General features: G+C 40.2%; 1 protein-coding gene across 2 annotated transcripts in view; it reads right to left on the bottom strand.

The window, feature by feature from the left end:
* Positions 1–1,178: 1,178 nt before the first annotated feature.
* LOC136856429 (facilitated trehalose transporter Tret1-like) overlaps positions 1,179–23,359 on the bottom strand; it is a 35,556-nt gene continuing 13,375 nt past the window's right edge. The window contains exons 2-10 of one of the 2 annotated variants that reach the window (XM_067134300.1): positions 18,952–19,087; positions 11,359–11,567; positions 7,166–7,266; positions 6,456–6,516; positions 6,022–6,165; positions 5,262–5,375; positions 4,657–4,818; positions 4,382–4,523; positions 1,179–3,490 (exon numbers count right to left, since the gene is read on the bottom strand). In XM_067134300.1, coding sequence (XP_066990401.1) covers positions 3,134–3,490; positions 4,382–4,523; positions 4,657–4,818; positions 5,262–5,375; positions 6,022–6,165; positions 6,456–6,516; positions 7,166–7,175 — 990 coding nt within the window. In that variant the 5' untranslated portion in view covers positions 7,176–7,266; positions 11,359–11,567; positions 18,952–19,087 and the 3' untranslated portion in view covers positions 1,179–3,133. The remainder of the gene's footprint in view (positions 3,491–4,381; positions 4,524–4,656; positions 4,819–5,261; positions 5,376–6,021; positions 6,166–6,455; positions 6,517–7,165; positions 7,267–11,358; positions 11,568–18,951; positions 19,088–23,359) is intronic. The other variant, XM_067134299.1, reaches the window with a different exon arrangement.

The raw sequence follows: 23,359 nt of genomic DNA on the forward strand, positions 1-23,359 counted from the left end.
AAGTCATGCAACTTACTTCAGGTGATGTTCAACTACTATGACCCTGAAACATCACTTCAGAGTATTACAGTGAGGAGAATAGTACCTGCTTCTGGATTTCAGAGAGAGTGTAAAGGCAGACTTAAGGTCAAGTTGAAGGAGTTGCTTGTTGAGTCTTGTGTCACTGCACTGTGTCTCAGGAGTATGCGGTTCAGACATTTTAAGCCCTGGTTCAGATATTTCTTCTCAGCTAGCATGCGCGCAGCCAAGACGATGCCTCACTAACTGAAGGGAGTAGTGTGATGATAGCTCCTTCATACTTCCAAGGCAAGTATCACTGTGAACGTGCTGTTACGTCTTGGAAACTTTTAATGTTGATGAGAGGCATTATGGTAAGGCCTCTCTTTATTGACCCAGAAAGCTCCGGTGTTAACCCAGTATGTATCCACCTACGCGTCACCTCCGAGGTGCTAGTACCAAACATGGCGGATGCTCATTGGACGCCGTGTTAGTCCTAGCCCCTCGGGGATCAAAGTACAGTATTATATGTACCCATTTCTATATATTAATAGATGATATCTTTGATCCCCGAGGGGCTAGTACTAAACATGGCGTCCCACTGAACTTCTGCCATGGTTAGTACTAGCACCTTGGAGGTGAGGCGAAGGTGGATATATATCGGCTTAATACCGAAGGCTCCTCTCCTCCAAAGGAACCATGGAGTGTTTACAAACAGCCCCATACTTCATTCCCAAAAACTGCAGGCAGAGGAATCCCTCCAATTCCATGTGTTGCTGTTACAAATCTTTTTAGACCAAAAGGGAATTGAAATGATTCTGATTCTCTGCTATGAATTTGCAACATACCACAGTTTCTCTTGCTGAGTTTCTCTTTCATAAAAAGAGCCCTATGAGGCAAAAATAAAGACATGAAAAGAGTTTATTGCAGGTTTATTCAGTGGTCCAAATTCGCTCACATTGCAAAAGGGTTGCAATTTATGGAAGGTCTCCTCACATACTCTAATTGGTACCCAAAAATCTAACAGAGGTCTTTTGCAAATTGGCACTTTCTTATATCATCAATAAATTCTTTTTTACTGTATGTTCGTTCATAATAATAGTAATAATAATAATAATAATATTAATAGATTTATGGAATTTTTCACTGTAAATCATTCAGGCAAGAAATGAAATACTGCATCATTGTATTAAAATTTTTATTCTCCATAAATGAGGGAACATCGTAATTTGGAATTCATTCTGCTCTGAACGCAGAGAGCCTGAATTCAGGATCCAGGAAGCACTTTGCTCTTTTTAGGGGCATTCAAAGAATAAAAAAACAACATTTAAAAAACAAGAAAATCCTGGAGAATCATCACTCTCTTCTCGTACCGGAAACGAGAAACGGTATGCTCTTGTCGCCCCCTCTTCTTCTTCTTCTTCTCCACTAATTCTCTCACGACTGCTGGAACACCTTGTGACACTGAGTGGTCAGTCCATAACAGTGTGTAAACACTTTGTGGCACTGAGTGGTCAGGACATTACATTATGTAAACACTTTGTGACACTGAGTGGTCAGTCCATAACTGCGTGTAAACACTATGACACTGAGTGGTCAGACCATTACATTGCATAAACACTCTGTGACACTGAGTGGCCAGACTATCACAACATGTAAACACAGTATGACACTAAGTGGGCAGACCATCACACTGTGTAAACAGTGCGACACTGAGTGGTCAAACCATCACGACATGTAAACACTTGTGACACTGAATGGCCAGACCGTCACACTGCGTAAACACGCTGCAACACAGTAGTCAAACTATCGCAGCGGATAAACACTATGACACAGAGTGGCTAGACCATCAGCGCGCACAACCACCTCGCGACACCAAGTGGTCACTCCTTCACCACGCATGAACACCCTTCACAAACACCACCGGGGAACTGGAACACTGCACGTTCAGACAAACGTCACCATTCTAGAAGGACAATCACTGGTCACACAAACACCACGCGGTCAGAGGAACAATTCCCTTTGGTCAGATGAACACCGCACTCAGACAAACACTGCGCGGCTGGCGGAAACCGCGCTGGTCAGCAGACGAACGCCACGTTGTCAGACAAACAGTTATTACACTCCCAGAGGAACACCTCTTTGGCAGATTCACACACACACGCACATCACCCAGTCAGACGAACACTGCCGCGGCAGACGAACAATTTGAGCTTCTTAAATATTTTTCCAGCACTGGAAATCAACCTTTGCAAAAACTGCACAGAACCACGTCAAAAGAATTATAGGCAAGGTCTGGGATGCGTGGGATGAAAAATTGTAAATTCTTAAGTCTAAAAATATAAATCGAAGTGCTAAAAACTTACTGGGGAACTGAGGGAACGGACGGGGGTTGAGGGATGAGGGATTTCAACGCGGGGGAAGAATGAGTAGAGTGGATAAATGAGATTATAAACAGCCATCGGAAAAATAAAAACTTGTCTCTCTCCATCGTGTTGTCACAATGTGGTAGCTAGCTACGTAATTTGTTATATTGACAAAAAATGTATAAAAATATCTTTTGCGTATAAAAGAGCTAAGATAGAGCGCCAGCTCTATTTTTCTTTTACTATTGTATATACGCATGCATATATGTCATACATACAAATATATATAAACGTATTCATGTAGCATTTGTACATAGAAATACATGTATGTGTATATATTTTACATAATAATATCATACACGGTGTATATAATCCCATACATATATAAGGATGTATCTATATGTGTATCCTATGTGTCATATATATTTTAAAAATATGTATCGTTGCATTGAAATGTCTAAACATACATCTCTGTATATATGTATGTATACATACACTCACCATACATTTGAATTTGTATTTAAAAATATTTCATTATAATCGGAAAATGGTTCGAAGAAATACGAAACGTGAAAGACTCAATATTGAGAAGGCCAAGAGTTGCCCCAGGCCACTGAGGGCCTCTGATAGCCCCAAGGCCTCTGAAGGCTTGGCTTGAGTGGCCCCAGGACCATTAGAGTTAGTTCGAGCCTTAGCCGCAGTATAGCAGTAACGCCAGGCACCCCAAAGGCCCACCAGCAGCAGCTTCAGCCTCCCTACGAAGGGCGTCTCTAGGGCTCGTCGTCAGAGGGTATCCTATGGGGCTTCGGGGCGAAGAAGCCTTCGATCTCCTCCAGCGTCTTGCCCCTGGTCTCCGGCAGGAAGAGGCCGAGCGCCACCCCGGACAGACTGAAGAGGGCGTACAGCCAGAAGACGATGTACGTTGGTAGGAGGCTTGTCAGGTGGGGGAAGGTTAGACCTATGATGAAGGCGAACAAGGAGTATGCAGTCACGGCCACGCCGTTGCCAATGGTTCGCACGGCAAGAGGAATCAGTTCGCCGGAGAGGAGCCATGGGATAGGGCCGTATCCCAGCTCGTTGAAGAAGACGTAGATGAGAAGAGATGCCAGCGGGAGGAGACCAAGACCCTGTGGAGAAGAGAAAAGATTGAGGTCAGTGAAACAGGTCAGAAATAATAGTAGGCTGATCCATCCACTGTGCTTGGCTTTGAGTTACCACATGACTTATTATTCAATGTTTCCTGTTAAAATATACTAAGTCCACCAGCATTAGGTCTACAGTTAAGAAATTCTGACGCGACAGATTGCAGATTTCATCATTAGTGAATGATGAACACTGGTATTCATGATAATAAAAACACAAAACAGAAATATGAACCTATGTTGACACACTTCCTTTATTACTGCCTTTCTGTAGCCTACATTAGACTGTAGCAGTTACATCATTACTGTGCCCAGGCAACCTACTTTTAAGAAATTGGAGATACTGTGGGCTCATAGGTGACAATCATAAAACAGGCTCACAGGCCTTGTCAAGAGATTGTCTGGGATGGGACAGATTTCTGAAAGGGTTTGAAATGCATTTCCAGCAGGTTTAAAGATGCATGGAAGGTGAAACAGAATAGCCAATGGACATGGTGGGGCATAGCACTGGGACCTGAGATTTAATGGAAGATTAAATATGAAAGTGAAACATCATAATGTGAATAAGCATGCATTGGGACAGACCCAATAACATGTTAAATCAAGCGATACTCTGGTGAGGGAAAGTGGCACCCTTTAGTTAAGGTGTGCCTTGTGTATCACACTGTATTCCAACCTGCTGCCTAACTTCTTTAAACTTGACTTTACTCCAGTTTTCTGATTTTGTTTCAGAACAAATCCTTTGGACCGACCTTCTGAGAGTCAACTACAGCAACTCACTGGTCCAGTTCAACTAATTCGTAATAATATTGATAAAGACGAAACAGCGAGGTGTGATAGCCAGGTGACTTTGGCTATTTGGTCACCCATACTTACACTAGAGAAACCTGCGCCTTTCAGATAGAAGAAGACACCAATGGACAACATGCCGACGCATGACCCAATGGCCGAAACGATGAGGAGGGGTTTGCGTCCTGTGCGGTCAAGCAAGACGGCGCTCACCAGAGTGGAGATGAATCTGGAAATGAAAGTCACGTGAGAAATAGCCCAGAAATGGAGACATTAGTCAGAGTAGAACACATGTCGAGGCTACTGTACTCTTTCCAGTTTGCTTTGTTGCTAATTACATACTCTCATTCTTTCATTCTCACCTGACGAGGCCAACAATGACAGTTGCAGAATTGGCATCAATGTTGGTATTGGCTTCATTGAAGATGTCGACAGTGTAAGCTGTCACAACGGCAAAGCCACTGAACTGTCCGCACATGAAGACCAAGAAGACGATGAGTGTGGGCTTCCAGTTCTGGGTCTTCCTGCATGGGGAAAAGGGAGATTGGAAATATAGTTCCTTTATATATATTTTTAATGGAGATATGGGAATATGAATGTAAGTAGTAGGGAGAAATAGGCTCTTTGGGAAAAAGAAGCATCGTGTAAAGCAAGTATTGCTTGCTAGTAGACTGTTATTCCAGTTAAGTTTCAAAAATCTCGAACTTGGTGAATCACTAAGAAATAATTGTCAACTGTCAGCTCAGTACAACGATCAGTAACCTTTAAAAAATGAGGTCCCATGACCCTCACAGGGTTTCAGTGCTAGATATCATTATTGTTCACCAGGAAACACTTTCTTATAAAACAGAGTCCATTAATTTGCACAGTTAGCCTCTGCAGAATACAACACCCAATTATTGTGACTGAATGCAAGAAAAGTTAAGACTGAGGAAAAGCAACCAAAGAAACTGTTAAAAAGACTTACTTGAAGAGGCCAATCTGTTCCCACACTGATATCTCTGCTCCTTCCGTGGCCATGATGTTGGAATAGGTGGCGTCCAGTTCAGCCTTAACGTTGTGGTCCTCACTACGGAAGTATCTGCAAAAAGTCAAACATGTTTAACTTATGATCTGGAGGAAAACTCGAAGATATGTTAGATGACTCAAAGAATGAGGAGTTTCAAAGATGTTTGTAGAGTACCCACATGGTGTAAAAAATGTCAGTTTCCTCAGAGTCATCCTGGATATCTTCAGAAAAACAGGTATCAGTCCCCTCTGTAATGATTAGCATTCTGTCCTCCATTTCAACAGACTTACCTCATTCCAAGGTGAAGCTATACTCTAAGTTTCTAATTCAGTTGATCTATTTCATTTAAAGCTTAAAGTAAACTCTGAACCTTTTACTTAGCAGGCATATTTCATGTCAGACTAAGCTATGGTTAAGGTTCCTTGTATTGTACATCTGTAGACTGTAGTACCTATGAATCTCCTTTACAACAACCTTACTATATTTGCCACTACTACTTTTTAAGTTGCAGCGTGCCAGGCTGCACATTTCACATTTCTTTTCCTGAGTTATACTGCAGGATTTAAAGCTACAAACAATTAGACTGCAAATTTCAATACCACGTCTCTGCCAGTGTTTGAAGTTACAGAAGGATGACTAGTAAAAGTTCTTTGCTATAAATGAGCAGTATATGAGATTAGCATTTGGCCCAGCAGACAGTTAAACTACACAATCTTACCTCAGAGACTTGTGAGCAGCGTCCAGCCTTCCCTTCTTGACCAGCCACTGTGGAGACTCGGGCAGCACCAGCATGGAGACGAAGAGTGGGATACCTGGTACCAAGGCAGAAGCAATTGCCAGCCAGCGCCAGTCCATGACGGAACTGCAAATTGAAGAACAGAGGGACAAATGTCCTGTAGTCTCTTACGCATGCGCGGCCCTCGGGAGGTTGTCGAAACACAAACAACGAACTCAACAACAACAACAACAACAACAACAACAAAACCAAACTGCTTTTATGTTATAGAATGATATATCAAACATCAAACAGATACCAAGTAGTAACAACACAGACTGAGCATTCTCTATCCATTATGATATAATTCTATACATATACATATATATATATATAAATATATTTGAATCTATATGAGTCAAAATGGGGTGTTTTACTTTGAGTTATGGAAGATCACCGATAACACCGGTAACGAGAGAGAGAGAGCCTGTTCTGGGCCTGTGGGGAAAAAACGCCAGAGTTACATGTAGGTTGGCCATAAGCGACCAATGGCTTTGAGTAAGAAGTGAAGCCCCAGATAAACTTGTCTAGCCTTTAACCCTTCAAATATCTGTGCTTGCCTAATGATCTGATCACTGACAGTCTATGCACATCCCTTCAGACGCTCCTGATATTGGCTACATTTGAGAATAACAGAGCTGGCAAAGGCTCTTGATCAGTGTCTGAAACCCGTTAGTAGAGCCACGTCTGGGGCATCAAGAAACTTGATCATCAACAAATTTTGAGTTTTTGTTATGTTAATCTGATAAAAGTATCTTACTGGCAAGTTTAAACATTAAAGAGCACATCAATAAGGCACTAAGATATGAAAACTACTTTAACAATTGACTTTAAAAGAAAATAACCACTAAGAAACGCAACCCAGACCCTCCTGGTGTTGACAAGAAGCGTTCTTTGCACCCAGTTTACCCAAAAATTAATAAAATGAGAATTTAGAAAACAATTTACAGCCTGATGGGTTAACGTTGCTGATTTCGCTTCGTCTCTGATAAATATATCTTATCGACCAACCACTAGAAACATGAACTGAATAAGAGACGCAAATCAATACCAAATTACAAGAGGAAGACAAAAGTAAGAGACTCACCCGAAAGCATAGCAGAGGAGAGAGCCGAGGGCCACTGCTGCTTCAGGGAACGCACCCATTAGGCCTCTGATCTTGGGTTCGGCGATTTCCGTGGCGTACACCTGGAAGTATTCGATAAATTAGGATAAACCAACACGAAATCAAGGTAAACAGACTAAGCTAAAATAATAAAATCCGAATGGATCTTGTTTGTCCTATCCCAAGTGGCAGTAGGGGAGACATGACACAGCCACCCACCCCTTGCAAACCGGTTTGTCCGCCCTGGGTTGGGGCAGGGTATGTAGGTGAACGGGAGGGTAGGGGAGACATCCACCCTCCTCGTGCCAACCTGTTTGTCCGCCCTGGGTTGGGGGCAGGGTAGGTAGGTGAACGGGAGGGTAGGGGAGACATCCACCCTCCTTGTGCAAACCTGTTTGTCCGCCCTGGGTTGGGGGCGGGGTAGCTAGGTGAACGGGATGGTAGGGGAGACATCCACCCTCCTCGTGCAAACCTGTTTGTCCGCCACGGGTGGGGACTGGGTAGGTAGGGGATCGGGAGGGTAGGGGAGACAGCAGCGCCGAGTTCCAGCACGCATAGCGCGCACCAACAAGCTTGTAGGTCGAATAATTTGTGTACAATAACCAATACCTGGTGACTTGAAATTATTATTATTATTATTATTATTATTATTATTATTATTATTATTATTATTATTACAAGCCAATTTGCAACCTTAGTTGAATAAGCAGACTACCGCAAGACCAGTGGGTACCAATACAGAAAGCAGCCCAGTACAGAAAATAAAGTTGCATAATAACGTATAAATTATAAAAAAGATAAAACCAAGAAAGTCGAATAAGACAAATAACAATAAATAAGATGACACTGAAGTAAAATAAATAAGACAAATAACAAATAAACAACGAAGTGAGACTCACGTCAGCTTTCTCAACAAACAAAAAACTGCATTTGGATCAAGTTACAATTTCTGGAGATCCCACAATTCAACTGAGGTTAGGAAGAGCATTCCACAGTTTAGTCACAGCAGGAATAAAGTTTCTGAGTGTCAGAAATGATTAAGTAAGTAAAAGATTAAGAACACCAGCTGCTCAAAAACTAAAACTGAAAAAAAATATATTTAATACACTCGTCACATTTGGACACCAATATTTAACTGTTCATGGGACCTGATTTCTTATTTACGAGTACATTAATAATATTAATGTGAGGTATGCCTTCTGTAATGGCTATTGAAAATTCTGCTAGCAATTAATATACATATATATAAACGCACACAATTTCAAACAGAATTTTTAATTGGGACACACCTCAATCAATACCCATTACAGAAGACATACTTTACATTAATATTATTGATATATGCTCGTAATGGACGCTTGAGACTGGCTCTGGCTATGAAAGTATTTTTACATATTGCAGGATTGCAATTGAACTCAATTTCCATTAGGAATTACTTCATCTCCATCGTCTTCTTCTTCTTCTTCTTCTTCTTCTTCTTCTTCTTCTGGTGTCAGACGAGACGTGAAATTCGGGAAACTCACGTGATAGACACGTGATGTTCAGTGGGTCATGGGGTAGAGAGAGAGAGAGAGAAATTTATTATATAGAGAGAGAGAGTGAGTGAGTGAGTATAAGAGAGAGAGAGAGAGAGAAATTTATTATATAGTCACCAGTGAGAAATAAGTTGAGAGAAATTTATTATATAGTCACCAGTGAGTGTGTGTGTGTGCGTGTGTGTGTATAAAGAGAGAGAGAGAGAGAGAGAGAGAGAGAGAGAGAGAGAGAGAGAGAGAGAAATTTATTATATAGTCACCAGTGAGAAATAAGTTGGAGTGTGTGTGTGCGTGTGTATAAGAGAGAGAGAGAGAGAGAGAGAGAGAGAGAGAGAGAGAGAGAGAGAGAGAGAGAGAGAGAATTATATAGTCACCAGTTAGAAATTATTAGTGTAGTGTGTGTGTGTATGAGAAGAGAGAGAGAGAGAGAGAAATTCATTATATAGTCACCAGTTAGAAATAGGTTGGGTGTGTGTGTGTGTGTGAGAGAGAGAGAGAGAGAGAGAGAGAGAGAGAGAGAGAAATTTATTATATAGTCACCAGTTAGAAATAGGTTGGGGTGTGTGTGTATAAGAGAGAGAGAGAGAGAGAGAGAGAGAGAGAGAGAGAGAGAGAGAGAGAGAGAGAGAGAGAGAGAGAAATTTATTATATAGTCACCAGTGAGAAATAGGTTGGGGTGTGTGTGTGTGTGTGTGAGAGAGAGAGAGAATTTATTATATAGTCACCAGTGAGAAATAAGTTGGAGTGTGTGTGTGTGAGAGAGAGAGAGAGAGAGAGAGAGAGAGAGAGAGAAATTTATTATATAGTCACCAGTTAGAAATAGGTTGGGGTGTGTGTGTATAGAGAGAGAGAGAGAGAGAGAGAGAGAGAGAGAGAGAGAGAGAGAGAGAGAGAGAGAGAAAGAAATTTATTATATAGTCACCAGTTTGTGTGTGTTTGTATGAGAGAGAGAGAGAGAGAGAGAGAGAGACAGAGAATTATAATCACAAGTGTGAAATAGGTTGGCGAGAGAGAGAGAGAGAGAGAGAGAGAGAGAGAGAGAGAGAGAGAGAGAGAGAGAGAGAGAGAGAAACTATTTTTCGACGCCCTAGACTGACAAGCGGTTCCTCTTTTGAAATGTAGCAAGAGGAATTGCACACGACCAATAAAACAATTGAAGTCTGGCAACGCGCGCGTCTGCAACAATTCTTTTGCTGCCGTCCAGATATTTCCAGATTTTTGTCAATTTTTATCAATTATTATTATTATTATTATTATTATTATTATTATTCTTATTATTATTGAGTGCGACGGAGCTTTCCAAAAAAAATAATAATAATAATCTGAATTATTCTGCAGGGGCTTAAAATAATTTACTTGGAAAATCTAAGAGAATTATAATCTAACGGAATAACTGAGTGGCCTCGCATATAATTTGACTTTGTAAATTATCAGTATTTTCTCATTTTATTGAATAGAATATATTTTATCCATTTGATAATTATCTTAAATATTAAAATAAACGTCTTATTTTTCTAACAAATATATATATATATATATATATATATATATATATATATATATATATATATATATATATATATATAAACTCATGAGAATGTCAGAAATTTAATTATATGTATATATGTATACACATGTATTAAAACATTTATAAATAAAATTCTCCGTGGTCAAGTGGATAAGGTTAATCCACATATGCTGGCCGCAGGTTCGAACCCTGTCAGGGGCACCAAAGTTTCTTAATTCAGATCTTATGCTTTGTAGTTAAGAGGTCATTGTAGCTCTAGAGAGAGAGAGAGAGAGAGAGAGAGAGAGAGAGAGAGAGAGAGAGAGAGAGAGAGAGATCTTTACTCAATTCCTGTACCTCATGACACGTAAGCCATCTCTCTCTCTCTCAGCTCATGGCCTAAAAATAAAATAAGATACTCTCTTTCTCTCTCAGCCCATGGCCTCAAAATGGCCTCAAAATTTAATAAAACAAAAAGATATATCGTCCCCCACCACTGCTTTCATCCAACTGAGGCTGTCTCCTTTTGGCGCAATCATTTATGCCTGCGTCGGGGGAATGTAGGTTAGCGGGTGTTAATTTTGGCGTTTCTGTTATCATTTGTTTCTATTAAATTCCTCTGGGGGCCATAAATTCCGCGCGGTGTTTACTCGCCGTGAGATATTTCGTGAGGAATGGTGGAGTTTATTTCCTCGAAGATTAAAATCATTATTTAATTCTTCTTGTGTCTGTTTAATGGTTTCAAGAGAGAGAGAGAGAGAGAGAGAGAGAGAGAGAGAGAGAGAGAGAGAGAGAGAGAGAGAGAGAGAAAGATTAAATCAGTATTGTATTTCTTTTATATGACTAAAGATTTCAGCATATGGTCTAAATCTGTCAGGAGAGAGAGAGAGAGAGAGAGAGAGAGAGATTAAACCAGCTTCACCATACCATATTCTATCTGAACCTGTCAGAGAGAGAGAGAGAGAGAGAGAGAGAGAGAGAGAGAGAGAAAACACGCATTAACATACCCAGACAAAGCATGACTCATGAAAAAGCCAATTTCTGCAAAGTAATGATCCCCCAAACGCCCCCCACCACCCCCACCCCAGTGAGAGAAACCTCCCTCCCCACCCCGCCCCCGCCCCGCAACTTACCTGAGGCACAGGTGAGAAAATACCCAGGAAGATGCCGCTGATGAAACGCCCCACGTAGATCAGGACGATGCTGTTGGCGAAGGAGACGAAGGACCACGAGAGCAGGCAAGGCAGAGCCGTGACCACCAGGGTCATGCGAGGTCCTATGGCGTCCATGATGAAGCCGCCCATCAGGGACCCGGCGATAGACGAGATCGAGGGCAAGGACGCTGGAAGGATACGGAGGATGTTAAGGTTAAGGTCAGTCAGGTTCGTATGAAATGGAGATGTGGTATAGGCCTATAAAAAGCTATAAAAATGTTTACAATGAATATGGAGACTTAGGCCTATAAAAAGCTATAAAAATCGTTTAAAATGAATATTTTTAACAGGAATGATAAGAATAATAAAAGGACAATTTACATATATATTACATATGAATTTTTGTCACTTACACACTCGTGACTTTATTATATTAATAAATATTAAGCCACGAATATCGTTTAAAATCGAATTAATATGTCTTGGGAATAACTGACGCCCAAAGGTTTAAAAAAAACTATATTTGTAGCTTAATATTAATATTAATATATATATATATATATATATATATATATATATATATATATATATATATATATATATATATAATATGCAAATAAGAAAATTGCTTCAAAAGAACCAGTAACCATTTCGTACCTAAAGTACAATAACACCTTTCATTTTCTCCCGTCTCAACTATAAGCCTTGAAAAAAGCAACATTGAATATCGCATAAATCATAATAACGATGATGTTAATAATAATAAAAGGTGCGGTATGGCATTGAACTCGTCAGACCAATTGAGGTCTGAAATGAAGACTTCAAACTTCCTTCATGTTTTCTGAGAAGCTGACTTGGTAGACATTATGAGTCTAGGATAAACAAGTGTCTCGCGCCACGCGCATGCGCGCGGCTTCTTCCTCTTTTTATACTTAATGGAGCCTCACGACATCTTTTTTATCTATCTTTATTTTTTCTTTTAATAATCAGTCAGTGAAAAAGTTCATGGCAGTGTCGAAATGGGCGTTTGAGAGAGAGAGAGAGAGAGAGAGAGAGAGAGAGAGAGAGAGAGAGAGAGAGAGAGAGAGAGAGAGAGAGGTTAGGCTAATTTATACGAAGCCGTATTTGTGAGACTTAAAAAAAAGTATTGTTGACGCATCAGTTATAACACAAAACTGTTTTGCATAAATCTTGTTAATGTGATTAGCGTTTGGACAACCTAACGAAAGACATAAATATGTTTATTTAATAAAAATGCGCCATATTAAACATCATTTTTTAAACCTTGCGTAAGTGAAGTTTTTATTTCAGAGAGTTATGTGTAATTAAACGCTTCAGACATCCTGAAACGGTTTCAATTTCGGTCAGGGACAAATTAAAATGCCACATAAACACAGAAATCGATAACAAAAAGTGCAAAACCACTTGGAAATAAGTGTTAAAATATATCAACTAACAAACAATACTGCAATATACAGCACAATATCATTTTAAAGCTTAAAAAATGCCAAAATATTATCTTATTTACAAGACGTTCGGACGTAATAGTTCGAGTTTGGCCGCGTGGCGGCGCCGCGCCAAACAGCCAATTCAAACGTGTGTGTTTCCGTTATTTTCGTTGAATTCGCGTCTTTAATAATCAGTGCCACGGCTCGGAAGGAAGATAACAGTGCCAGTGATACTAAGTGTAATGTTATAACGTTGGAAAATAAGGTGGCTGCGACAAAACGACAAGAAAAAGGTGAGAAGATTGCCGCCATTGCTCGTCCTCCCGGCCTGAGTTGGACAAGTCACCCATTAGGTCGGTACATGTAATTTCTTTTCCTTTTTTTGCTTTTATTTGCCTTCATTGTAATTACTGTGTGTGAATTTTATAAAAACACAGTAAAATGTTTAATTACCTAATGAATTATTGTAAATTGACTGAAAAAAGTGTTAAAACTCCACAATTTTTCGGATAATAGCCTGAAAAAATACTATCCGGCAACTTTACACGAAGTGCGTGAAGCCACTTCAGAGCAAAAATTGTATTATCCTTTTTCAGCTGTAATTTTACGTTTTATTTCGTTGTTGTACCGATATGTTACTAATTCGAAGCAAGTTACCATTATACTTCAAAGGCTAGCGATATTTGTAACTATTACTATTTATTTCTAAGTGACAGTTGTCAACATAGGTCTATGAAAGTTCAATAAAACCCTTACCAACATAATGTTTAAATTGCGTCAAATTTTGCATAACTTTAAGAATAAAACTTTTCGTGAATGACTGTACGGCGAATTATTCATTCTTTGTATATTTTGTAATTCATTTAACAACGGATACAAGATCATTTCATTTTTCGGTAGTGTAAAATAAATTGCCTCTGGATTAAGCTTTGTTAGACAACTCTGCAAACAGCTCTCTCTCTCTCTCTCTCTCTCTCTCTCTCTCTCTCTCTCTCTCTCTCTCTCTCTCTCTCTCTCTCTCTCTCTCTCATATAATTCTGTTTGTGGATGGTTTATTCATCGCCTAGAAACTTATTATATCTTTAGATAACTACGTCGTTTCCTAAGGAGGTTTAAGCGAGCCGTGTCAACGACCGGCTGATCGTGGTGAACATTAGGCCTAGTACAGCGGTGTCTTGCACTTCTAAGCAGCGTATTGATATTTTCCGTCTCCCTGCCGTCGCACTGACGTTGTCTCGTTGATGTTAAGCTGCCAAGCAATGTTACTTAGCAAAACTTCGGCCAAATGTTTAGTTGGGGTACTGTGTATTCGCTTGTTTCACAGTCCACGAGTCATGAGCAAGGGGTGAAATTATGGAAACTGGTCTTTTAAGTGCATTTTAGACAGCCGTTGTGAAATATATATCTTTTTTGTTTATTCTTTTTAATTTCAGAGACAATTGTCAGATATTTACGTGTCAGTAATCGCGCTTAAACTTTGGGTTTAGTCTTAGACCGACTCCTAGACTCATCTTTTTTGCAAAGCGAAGTGAATTTTTCAAAATGATTCGTACTTTTTCCTCACAATGGCTGATCCCTTTTTCATTCTATTACACAACGCCATTCCTAAGATTAATATTGATATTGTACAGATAAAAAAAGCTCATCTCCTTGCGTGCATCGAGAGAAGCAAGACATTGTTCGGTGGACGCAGCTCTACTGGAAGAGTTGGCCAATTATTTTGGGTGAGCTGTACATGTGACCACATTGTTAGTGTTGGCGCGTGATTCCTATTTGAGTCTTAATAGAATTTGGCAAATTCTACCCACAAGGAGCTATTTTTCTTATTAACAACTGTAACAAGCTACATCTCTCTCTCTCTCTCTCTCTCTCTCTCTCTCTCTCTCTCTCTCTCTCTCTCGTAGAAAAACCGGTATGTCGGCACAAGCCTCTAAACTGGATGAAACCAGTTTTTTTTTATTTGGGGTGTGAATTCTTTCCCAATCCTGACTGCAACCCACCGTATTCAAATATGCTCCAGGTACATAATTATTTGTTTAGGTAAATGCGGACAAGATGGTTTAATGGAACGTGATTGAATTATTTCGCCACGGCAGTTTGGAAAGACGAGTTTCTTGACAGTTTAAGAAGATTGAAGTTTGAAAAAGGATAAAAATGAATATGTTATCACGAGCTTCTTTTGATGATTCCAGTGACGAGAGAGAGAGAGAGAGAGAGAGAGAGAGAGAGAGAGAGAGAGAGAGAGAGAGAGAGAGAGGGCACTGTCGGAATGGGTAAAAAGATAACATGAATAGAAACGTTGCGTAAGAAGACCCTCTTACTTATTCGCCATACTCCAGCTCACCACAGAACCTCAAGTTGTCCCTAGGGTCACGCATGCCCCGTGACGCCTCCGGGCGACTTCAGGAATGAAATTACGAGTCATCTTCATCTTAAGTAGGAGAGGAATGATCTCCGATCTAATTGCCTCACAGACAAAGCCAAGAAGAAGAAGGATGAGAAGGAGAAACGAGAACTGTTTCTCTTACGGAGTGGTCCATCTGACCTTCGGAGTCCCTAGACTTAAACTGCACTTGATTGGCATAGAATATATGAATAACGGAGGGTCAGGTTATTTTTAGACCTTGGGGAGGGCCGTTTCTCGGGTTATTTGATCATTTTGCATGAGTGGATTCGCTGCTTCCTTAAACTTGAGAGTAGGGGAGATGTTTGTCAAAGTGGCGTATGACGTAACAGACAGAGTAGCTTTAAAATCACTTTTGGTGCGTCTTGTTTTCATTTAATGTTTTGACTTTCTTTGCAAGAGGAATAATAAGTCACCTAAAACGTCATTGCAGATAGGGCTGGATACACGCGACCTTTCGCTCCACGTTTATAAAATAACATTAATCCTCAAGTTCAAATGAACGGCATCGCAAACAGTTGCTATTTAGTCAATTTTACGACGTCTCTCGCACACACAAACTCACGCCCCAATCACAAACAAACAAGCTGAACCCATTACCTTCTTCTCCATCAAATTAATAACTACGAAAGGCAGCGACACTGACCACCCACGCAAACAAGAAGTGTTCATTTTGCCAAAGATGATGATAATAATAATACAGTACTTGGCAACTGCCGCTAAGCCAAGGGGAAAATGACGGCCGAAATATGAGAGGGTTTGTGGCGGACAGAATTCAAGTTCTGTCTCATAAACCGGTTTCAGCCAACCGCCGAGGAATGGAGGAAAGAGGGGAAGATGGCATAGCATGAGCGAGGTGAAAACAAACGTTCTACAATTTAATGACGTTTCCCTCCAGACGCTAGACCGATTGGCCTCAAAGATGATAGCGCGGGAAACTCGATGTTGACAGGAGTGTTCAATACGAAAATTGTCATATACAAAAGGGTGTTTTCCTCTTTTTGCTTGTGATAAATAAAGTCCCATGCGATGTTTTGCATTATTTTGCTATTTCAGCTTTAATGAAGTTTCTTCTGACTTTATACTTAAACAGATTTAAGTTTAATGTTGTTCGTGATGTAATCATAATTTGTCTGGCCGACCGCAGCGAGCGCCCCCAACATATTTCTTTCTATGCAACTCACGTTCCGTCGTTGCTGGGGCTTAATAGTTATTAACTGTTTCACCAAAATTATACACACACACACACACACTAAAATTATACATACACACATATATATATATATATATATATATATATATATATATATATATATATATATATATATATATATATATATATGTGTGTGTGTGTGTGTGTGTGTGTGTGTGTGTGTGTGTGTGTGCGTAAAACCCGTCCGCACGCGCGCGTATGCCTGTTTAACAGATTGCTATGGTCGTTAAACTATTAATGTAAGACTCGTCACGAACAGAGGGACTAGAGAACGAAGGAATTTATGAGAGAGAGAGAGAGAGAGAGAGAGAGAGAGAGAGAGAGGCGCCACTGGGGATATTTGTGGCCCCGTGCTTTGGGGAGGTGGCGCCACAAGAAGACAATAAAAGAACGGGTTTTATCAACTTTATTCACCTTCGACATTTTGCCTCTTTCATGTACAGGTCACTGGCTACTCCAACCCTGGTTCCCCGTGCTATTATTATTATTATTTATTATTATTATTATTAAGTTGGAAACCCTGTTTGGGTAACGAGAGCCTGACTGCTAGTCTTTTGGGATCAAGTTAATGGCTCGTCACGGTCGAGTGACCGCCACAGTAAAGATACCGAATATAATTATTTTCATTCAGTTAAAATAAAATGTCGAACTTATTGCATAGAAAAATAGCATAATATAATTAGTCTTAGATGGTACAGAGAATATTGATAATAAAAATGATTTTAAGTTTTAAAAAAAGTCAAAGTTCATTTCACAGAAAAATGGCTCGAGATAATGCTATGAAACAGCGTAGAGAATAGTGACAATTACAAATTATATTGTAAATGTTTTAATTTATATTTACTGTTAACTGTGTCAGTAGACATGACAATATATAATAATAATATTCGTTGTTGATATATATATATATATATATATATATATATATATATATATATATATATATATTAGTACATTCAAATATCAGTAATACATATAGTCCCATTTTAATCATACATATAGCAGACATACAAACATTCACTTATGTTATACATACATATTCATACGTAAATTCTGTTAAAATACACATTTAAACCTTTGACTCAAGTAAGGGAAATGTATTACAATACGTCTCCGTTCAACACTTTTTGCCTCTTGACGTCTCGTCTTAATTCATTTTTCTTTCATTTACTTTTATGTCCTCTCTCATTTTCTTTAATAATTACTTATTTACATGATGAGGTTGCTAGTCCTACCCGTCCCCCATCCCCCCCTACCCCCCAAGACCCAGGTGGGGGCACGCGTTGATCCTAAGAAAGAAATCTAAACATCTCCCCCCACCCCTAGCTGTGTGGGCCCGTGAAATATCATTGAGATGACGTCACAAAAAGTAAGGTCAACCTTTGCTGCCCTCGAGAAGAGGAACTCGAGGTTGTCCAGCAGGTCCTACTTGCTTCAAGGTCCTTGAACAAATAAAAAAAAAAAATCACAAGTTCAAACAACAAACAAGCCAAGTCTGAAAGTGTCTTTGCAGTGTGTGTGTGTGTGTGTGTGTACGTGTGTGTGTTTGCACTGGAAGGTAGAACAGTTTATGAAATCATACAAAAATTGCTGGAATTCTCTGTAGAAAGTTGTTCATACAACTGACGAAAATACATATATATATATATATATATATATATATATATATATATATATATATATATTAGAAGAATCCCTAAGATCAATAGATTACAGTCACAGTGTCATTACAGTTACAGGATGCACCCAGTACAGTCTACATTCCACCGCAAAGTTATGAGGAAGGAATGCGTAGTCCTCACTACAGGTTACTCGGATGCGTCAGAGCCTTTAATTAAAAACACCTTTGCCTGTGCAAAAGGGTAGGTCTGTGTTGCGCATTTCCCAGAGAGAGAGAGAGAGAGAGAGAGAGAGAGAGAGAGAGAGAGAGAGAGAGAGAGAGAGAGAGAGAGATAGGTCTGAAGGACACATTTCTCAAGAGCCAACTGAATTTTAAAAGGATTTTTAAAAAGTAGGTACTTGGCAAGTGATCAATCGTTTATTTGCGATGTGATTGAGGCATTACATTTATTCAAGGGCATGCTACTGGTACCACTATGCTAAGTAGCTACGTGCTTGAGGGCTGCCGGAAACAAGGGCCCGTGCTGGCATAAGGCCAGTTAAATCTAGAAGAAGCTACACAGCCGATCAGTGTTTAGATTCCGACCTTGCTTAAACTATACAGTCGTGATTGTTTATAGCTTTACGCACTTCTGAATTGGCTCATTTAATTATGAAACGTGTTTTTGCAGCCATTTTCACACAGAACAGTAGAAAGAACTATGTGAAAATGATTAAAAAACCAGTGAAATGGCAACTCCTGATATCATTGCATAATCAAAGGATGTTTCAGTTGGAAATTTCTCGAAGTCACCTCGCTAATTTTTTTTTTTTACTCTCCATCCGCTCTCAATGGGATCCTTACTCGCGCGGATGTGTTTGTATGCAAATTTGAAAGCTCGACTCACCAATCCATCCCGAGTCCCTGGAGTCGATGTAGTCGACAGAAGTCTCATTCCTCAGCTGCTGGAGAGTCAGAGATGAATAAGCTGTGATGAAACCGATCGAAACCGATGATAACGATGCGAATAACGCCGCCAATATCTGCAAAAAGAGACAGGGACGCGGGTGTTATAAAGTCTGTCGTTCGGAACCTTGATTCAAGTCTGTTTCGAAACTCGCTTGCACAACTGTTGTCAGAACAGGATCAGACATACACTTACATATACCTAGGATTTGTCAGAACAGGATCAACAGTTGTGCGACCTACTTTGTAAAACATGTACTTACAATTAATGCAGTATTGAAATTTTTAATCCTATAAACATATGTGACGTTTTGGTATCTTACGAATCACTAAGAATCAGTGCTTTGAAACATTGATCAAGTAAGAATAATTACAGTCAGTTCTTTTAAGGAATGAGGAGGTTCATTCAGAGTTATTATCGTGGATATTTAGAAATGCATTGATAGTTTTCTTAGAAATATCAGCTTAGAGAAAATAGAAGAGTTTGAAGCACGAAAACTTAAAACTAAACATGTTAATATATTCAACTAAACATGTTAATATATTCACTGATTCCCTTATCAGCTAACTGTGAAAGTACCCTGACACAGAACTACGTAACGCAAACAGAATCACAATTCCAAACGTAAATAGAACATATTCACAGTAGAAAAAGAAAAATAAATAGAAGATGTACAAAAACAAAATGAGATTCTACCGCGAAGAATCCGCGTCGACTTCAAGTTCTCCTTTTAAACCAGTATAGTTGCGTGTCAGCCAAGTTACCCTGACTACGATCACTCACCGAGACTTAGTGGGAAATTAGAACTTACTTTACCTCCTTTCTCGTCATAAACCTCATTTAATTCTCATAATTATGCAGGATCTACTAAGCGCTAAGATTCTCGCGTCATCGCTTCTAGAAGACAGGTACCGAGGTTTGGTTATATCTCACGATTTTTCACAGGGTACATCCTTTCTCTTTGCTTAATGTCGGGTTTTTCCGGGAACACACCTCTGCTCCTTTATAAATGTCGGGTTTTTCCGGGAACACACCTCTGCTCCTTTATAAATGTCGGGTTTTTCCGGGAACACACCTCTGCTCCTTTATAAATGTCGGGTTTTTCCGGGAACACACCTCTGCTCCTTTATAAATGTCGGGTTTTTCCGGAAAATACACCCTAAATGTCGGGTTTTTCCGGGAACAAACCCCTGCTCTGTACTGAATGTCGGGTTTTTCCGGAGAACACACCTCTGCTCCTTTATAAATGTCGGGTTTTTCCGGAAAATACCCTAAATGTCGGGTTTTTCCGGGAACAAACCCTTACTGAATGTCGGGTTTTTCCGGAGAACACACCTCTGCTCCTTTATAAATGTCGGGTTTTTCCGGAGAACACACCTCTGCTCCTTTATAAATGTCGGGTTTTTCCGGAGAACCCACTTCTGCTCTTTACTGAATGTCGGGTTTTTCCGGGAACACACCTCTGCTCCTTTATAAATGTCGGGTTTTTCCGGGAACACACCTCTGCTCCTTTATAAATGTTGGGTTTTTCCGGGAACACACCTTTGCTTTTTACTAAATGTCGGGTTTTTCCGGAGAACACACCTCTGCTTTTTACTGAATGTCGGGTTTTTCCGGAGAACCCACTTCTGCTCTTTACTGAATGTCGTGTTTTTCCGGGAACACACCCCTTTACTAAATGTCGGATTTTTCCAGAAAGTGGACCCCTTTTCTATACCAAATGCTTGCAGTTTCCAAAGAGCAGTCGTGGTTTTCCTTAAATGTCCTCGATTTCCAGGGCAGGAACGAGACCCAGGATTTATACTGAGTTCAGGAACTTCGAGAGAAAATACCACAGTTGATTTATAGTGTCAACGTTTTGGAGGAAATGGCCCTAATTCCAATACTGATGTTCTGAAGTCTTCAGAAAAACATTAAGAAGTGTCTAGTACTTAAAAGACGTGACGTGACGTGCACTGATGTGCTCTGGAGTTTATTAGATATTTTATGCATACATACATCTGTCTGTAAGATCCCCTTCCCGTAGTGGTATAGCGCCGTCAGTGCACCTCATGCGGTGCACTGTAGGCATTACTTAAGGGTCTTTGCAGCGTCCCTTCCTTAGTCCCCTAGCTGCAACCCCTTTCATTGATTTTACTGTACCTCCGTTCGTATTGTGAGGTTTTCCTCCTGTTACACCTGTCAAACCTTTCTCTCAATGTCCTTTCCAGCGCTGCATGACCTCTTAGGTCCCAGTCCTTGGCCTAAACTCTGTATTCCATCCCATTCAAATGTGTTGATATTTTTTTTATAGTTGAACTAGAAAACAGTGAGATAAGTTGATTATTACCTCCACAAATACCCACATGTTTTTCTGTAAACTGTCAGACATGGTGTCCAATCCTCGCGCCACAGGTATGATTAGACTCTCCTAATCAGTATTATGTAAGGTTCTCCTTGGCCTTGGCAGAGCAACATTTACTACTTTCCAGTTTCCGGTGTTGTGGACAGGGTCACATTCTTACGAAATTCACGTTTGTTTTAATGTTGCTTAACCTTCTTACCTTAACTAATGGGATATGGTGTGCGAATATTCATATGAATTTCTGTATCGTGATTAGTTTTGGCTGGAGTGTGGGGTTGGCGTTGGGAGGTTGAAACAAACATTCTTTGGAAGGTTGAATTTTAAGTCAGTGGCCCCTTTGGTGGGATTGTTTCATGTGAATAGGTTTCATCTACTGAAATAATAATAATAATAATCCTTATTAGCTTCTTAATGTACTGTGCATCTGTACCTGTTGACAGTACAGTATCTATTGCCTTTCCAGTTAAGAGTTCAGGTTGAATTGTATGCCTGGGCGTACCTCAGATGTTCAGCTGGGGCCCAAACGGTTTATCTTCAATGTGATTGGTTATAAAATCCAAAAATCTCATTCAAATCTGCTTTCTCTATTAACTAAAGCAAGTCTATGGCTATGCTCCGTAACTGGGCTATAATAAATTTTGATAATAAATCCTTAGCAGTGAGAAGTCCCGTGTTCGATCCCGAGCGAGTAGGAACGCATTCGTCCCGTTGTTTTATCCCAGTGTGTCCGTGTTGACCTAAGCAGTGAATTATGAACCTGGATGTCGTTCGACTGTGGTGGCTCACGGCCAGGTTGGAGAACCACGTCCCAAAAGACTGTCATATGAGAATAGGGTATGATTTCATGTGTATTATGAATAATGTTGACGGCCATTCGATCCAGCATAGGCAGCTATGTGGCAGGCTCGCACCATGAGCGGTTAATACTCGCTGGAGTTATTAAGGGCCACTGCATGTTAAATTTGGATGATCAAAAGGAACCATTCAAAAGCCCGGTTGTGCAAGAATGTCTAGCGAACAGTAACCTCTCTCTCTCTCTCTCTCTCTCTCTCTCTCTCTCTCTCTCTCTCTCTCCCCTGACGGGAATATATTCCCACGGGCCGGCTCGAGGCCAGAATGCAAAAATTCCCCGGGGCGGTTATTTGCTCATTGGAGACGAATCTCTGAATGGGTCCGTAACTTCTCCCCTGAATGACACTCCTTGAACGAGTATTCACGGGTATTTCGGTCCTGTCGTAAATGGAAACACCTGTTATTTGGTTAGGGAAGGGGTACATGGCTCCCTCAATCTGGGGCCTATTCATTTTGAGGCGCAGTCGAGAAGCTAAGCCATTTTCTATTGACATTTCTCTAGATGCAAGGTCACACTGGTGTCCTTTTTTGAGCGAGCACTTAGCTATCTCTTTTCTTATCTTATCAAGGTGACAGTAAGGCCAGTTTTGGGTACTTATTTCTGAAGTATGCTTATTATTATTGTTATTTTTATTCAGTAGATGAGACCTATTCATATGGAACAAGCCCACCAAAGGGGCCACTGACATGAAATTGAAGCTTCCAAAGAATATGAAGGTGTTCATTAGGGAGAAGTAAGAGGAGGTAAAAATATATAATAGTAAATTAATAAATAGATAAAAATGTATCAAAAGCAAGATTGATTGTGGAAGACACGGAGACATAACGAGAATTCCCAAGCCTAAGAAAGGTACAGAATTCACCATTCAACGCCCTCGCAGTTTTCAGGTGAATGTAAACACCAGGAACAAGTAACGTAACATTGCACAACCGACCTGACCTCAGGTCATAACAGGAAGTTAGGGAAACGTTACCTAACGACACCTTGCGCCTCTCCACACTACGCTTTTTATGAGCGAGGAAGCATATTTCACTCGCTCCTGAGTCAGTCGCCTTGACCTAGACACACTGAGGAGAAAGGACCTCCGCGAGACCCAGAAATGAGTTGTTTCTGGGGAAAAAAGTTGACCTGGGATCAGGTATAGCTTGGTG

The sequence above is a fragment of the Macrobrachium rosenbergii genome, chromosome 35 (genome assembly GCF_040412425.1).
Source record: "Macrobrachium rosenbergii isolate ZJJX-2024 chromosome 35, ASM4041242v1, whole genome shotgun sequence".
NCBI lineage: Eukaryota > Metazoa > Arthropoda > Malacostraca > Decapoda > Palaemonidae > Macrobrachium > Macrobrachium rosenbergii.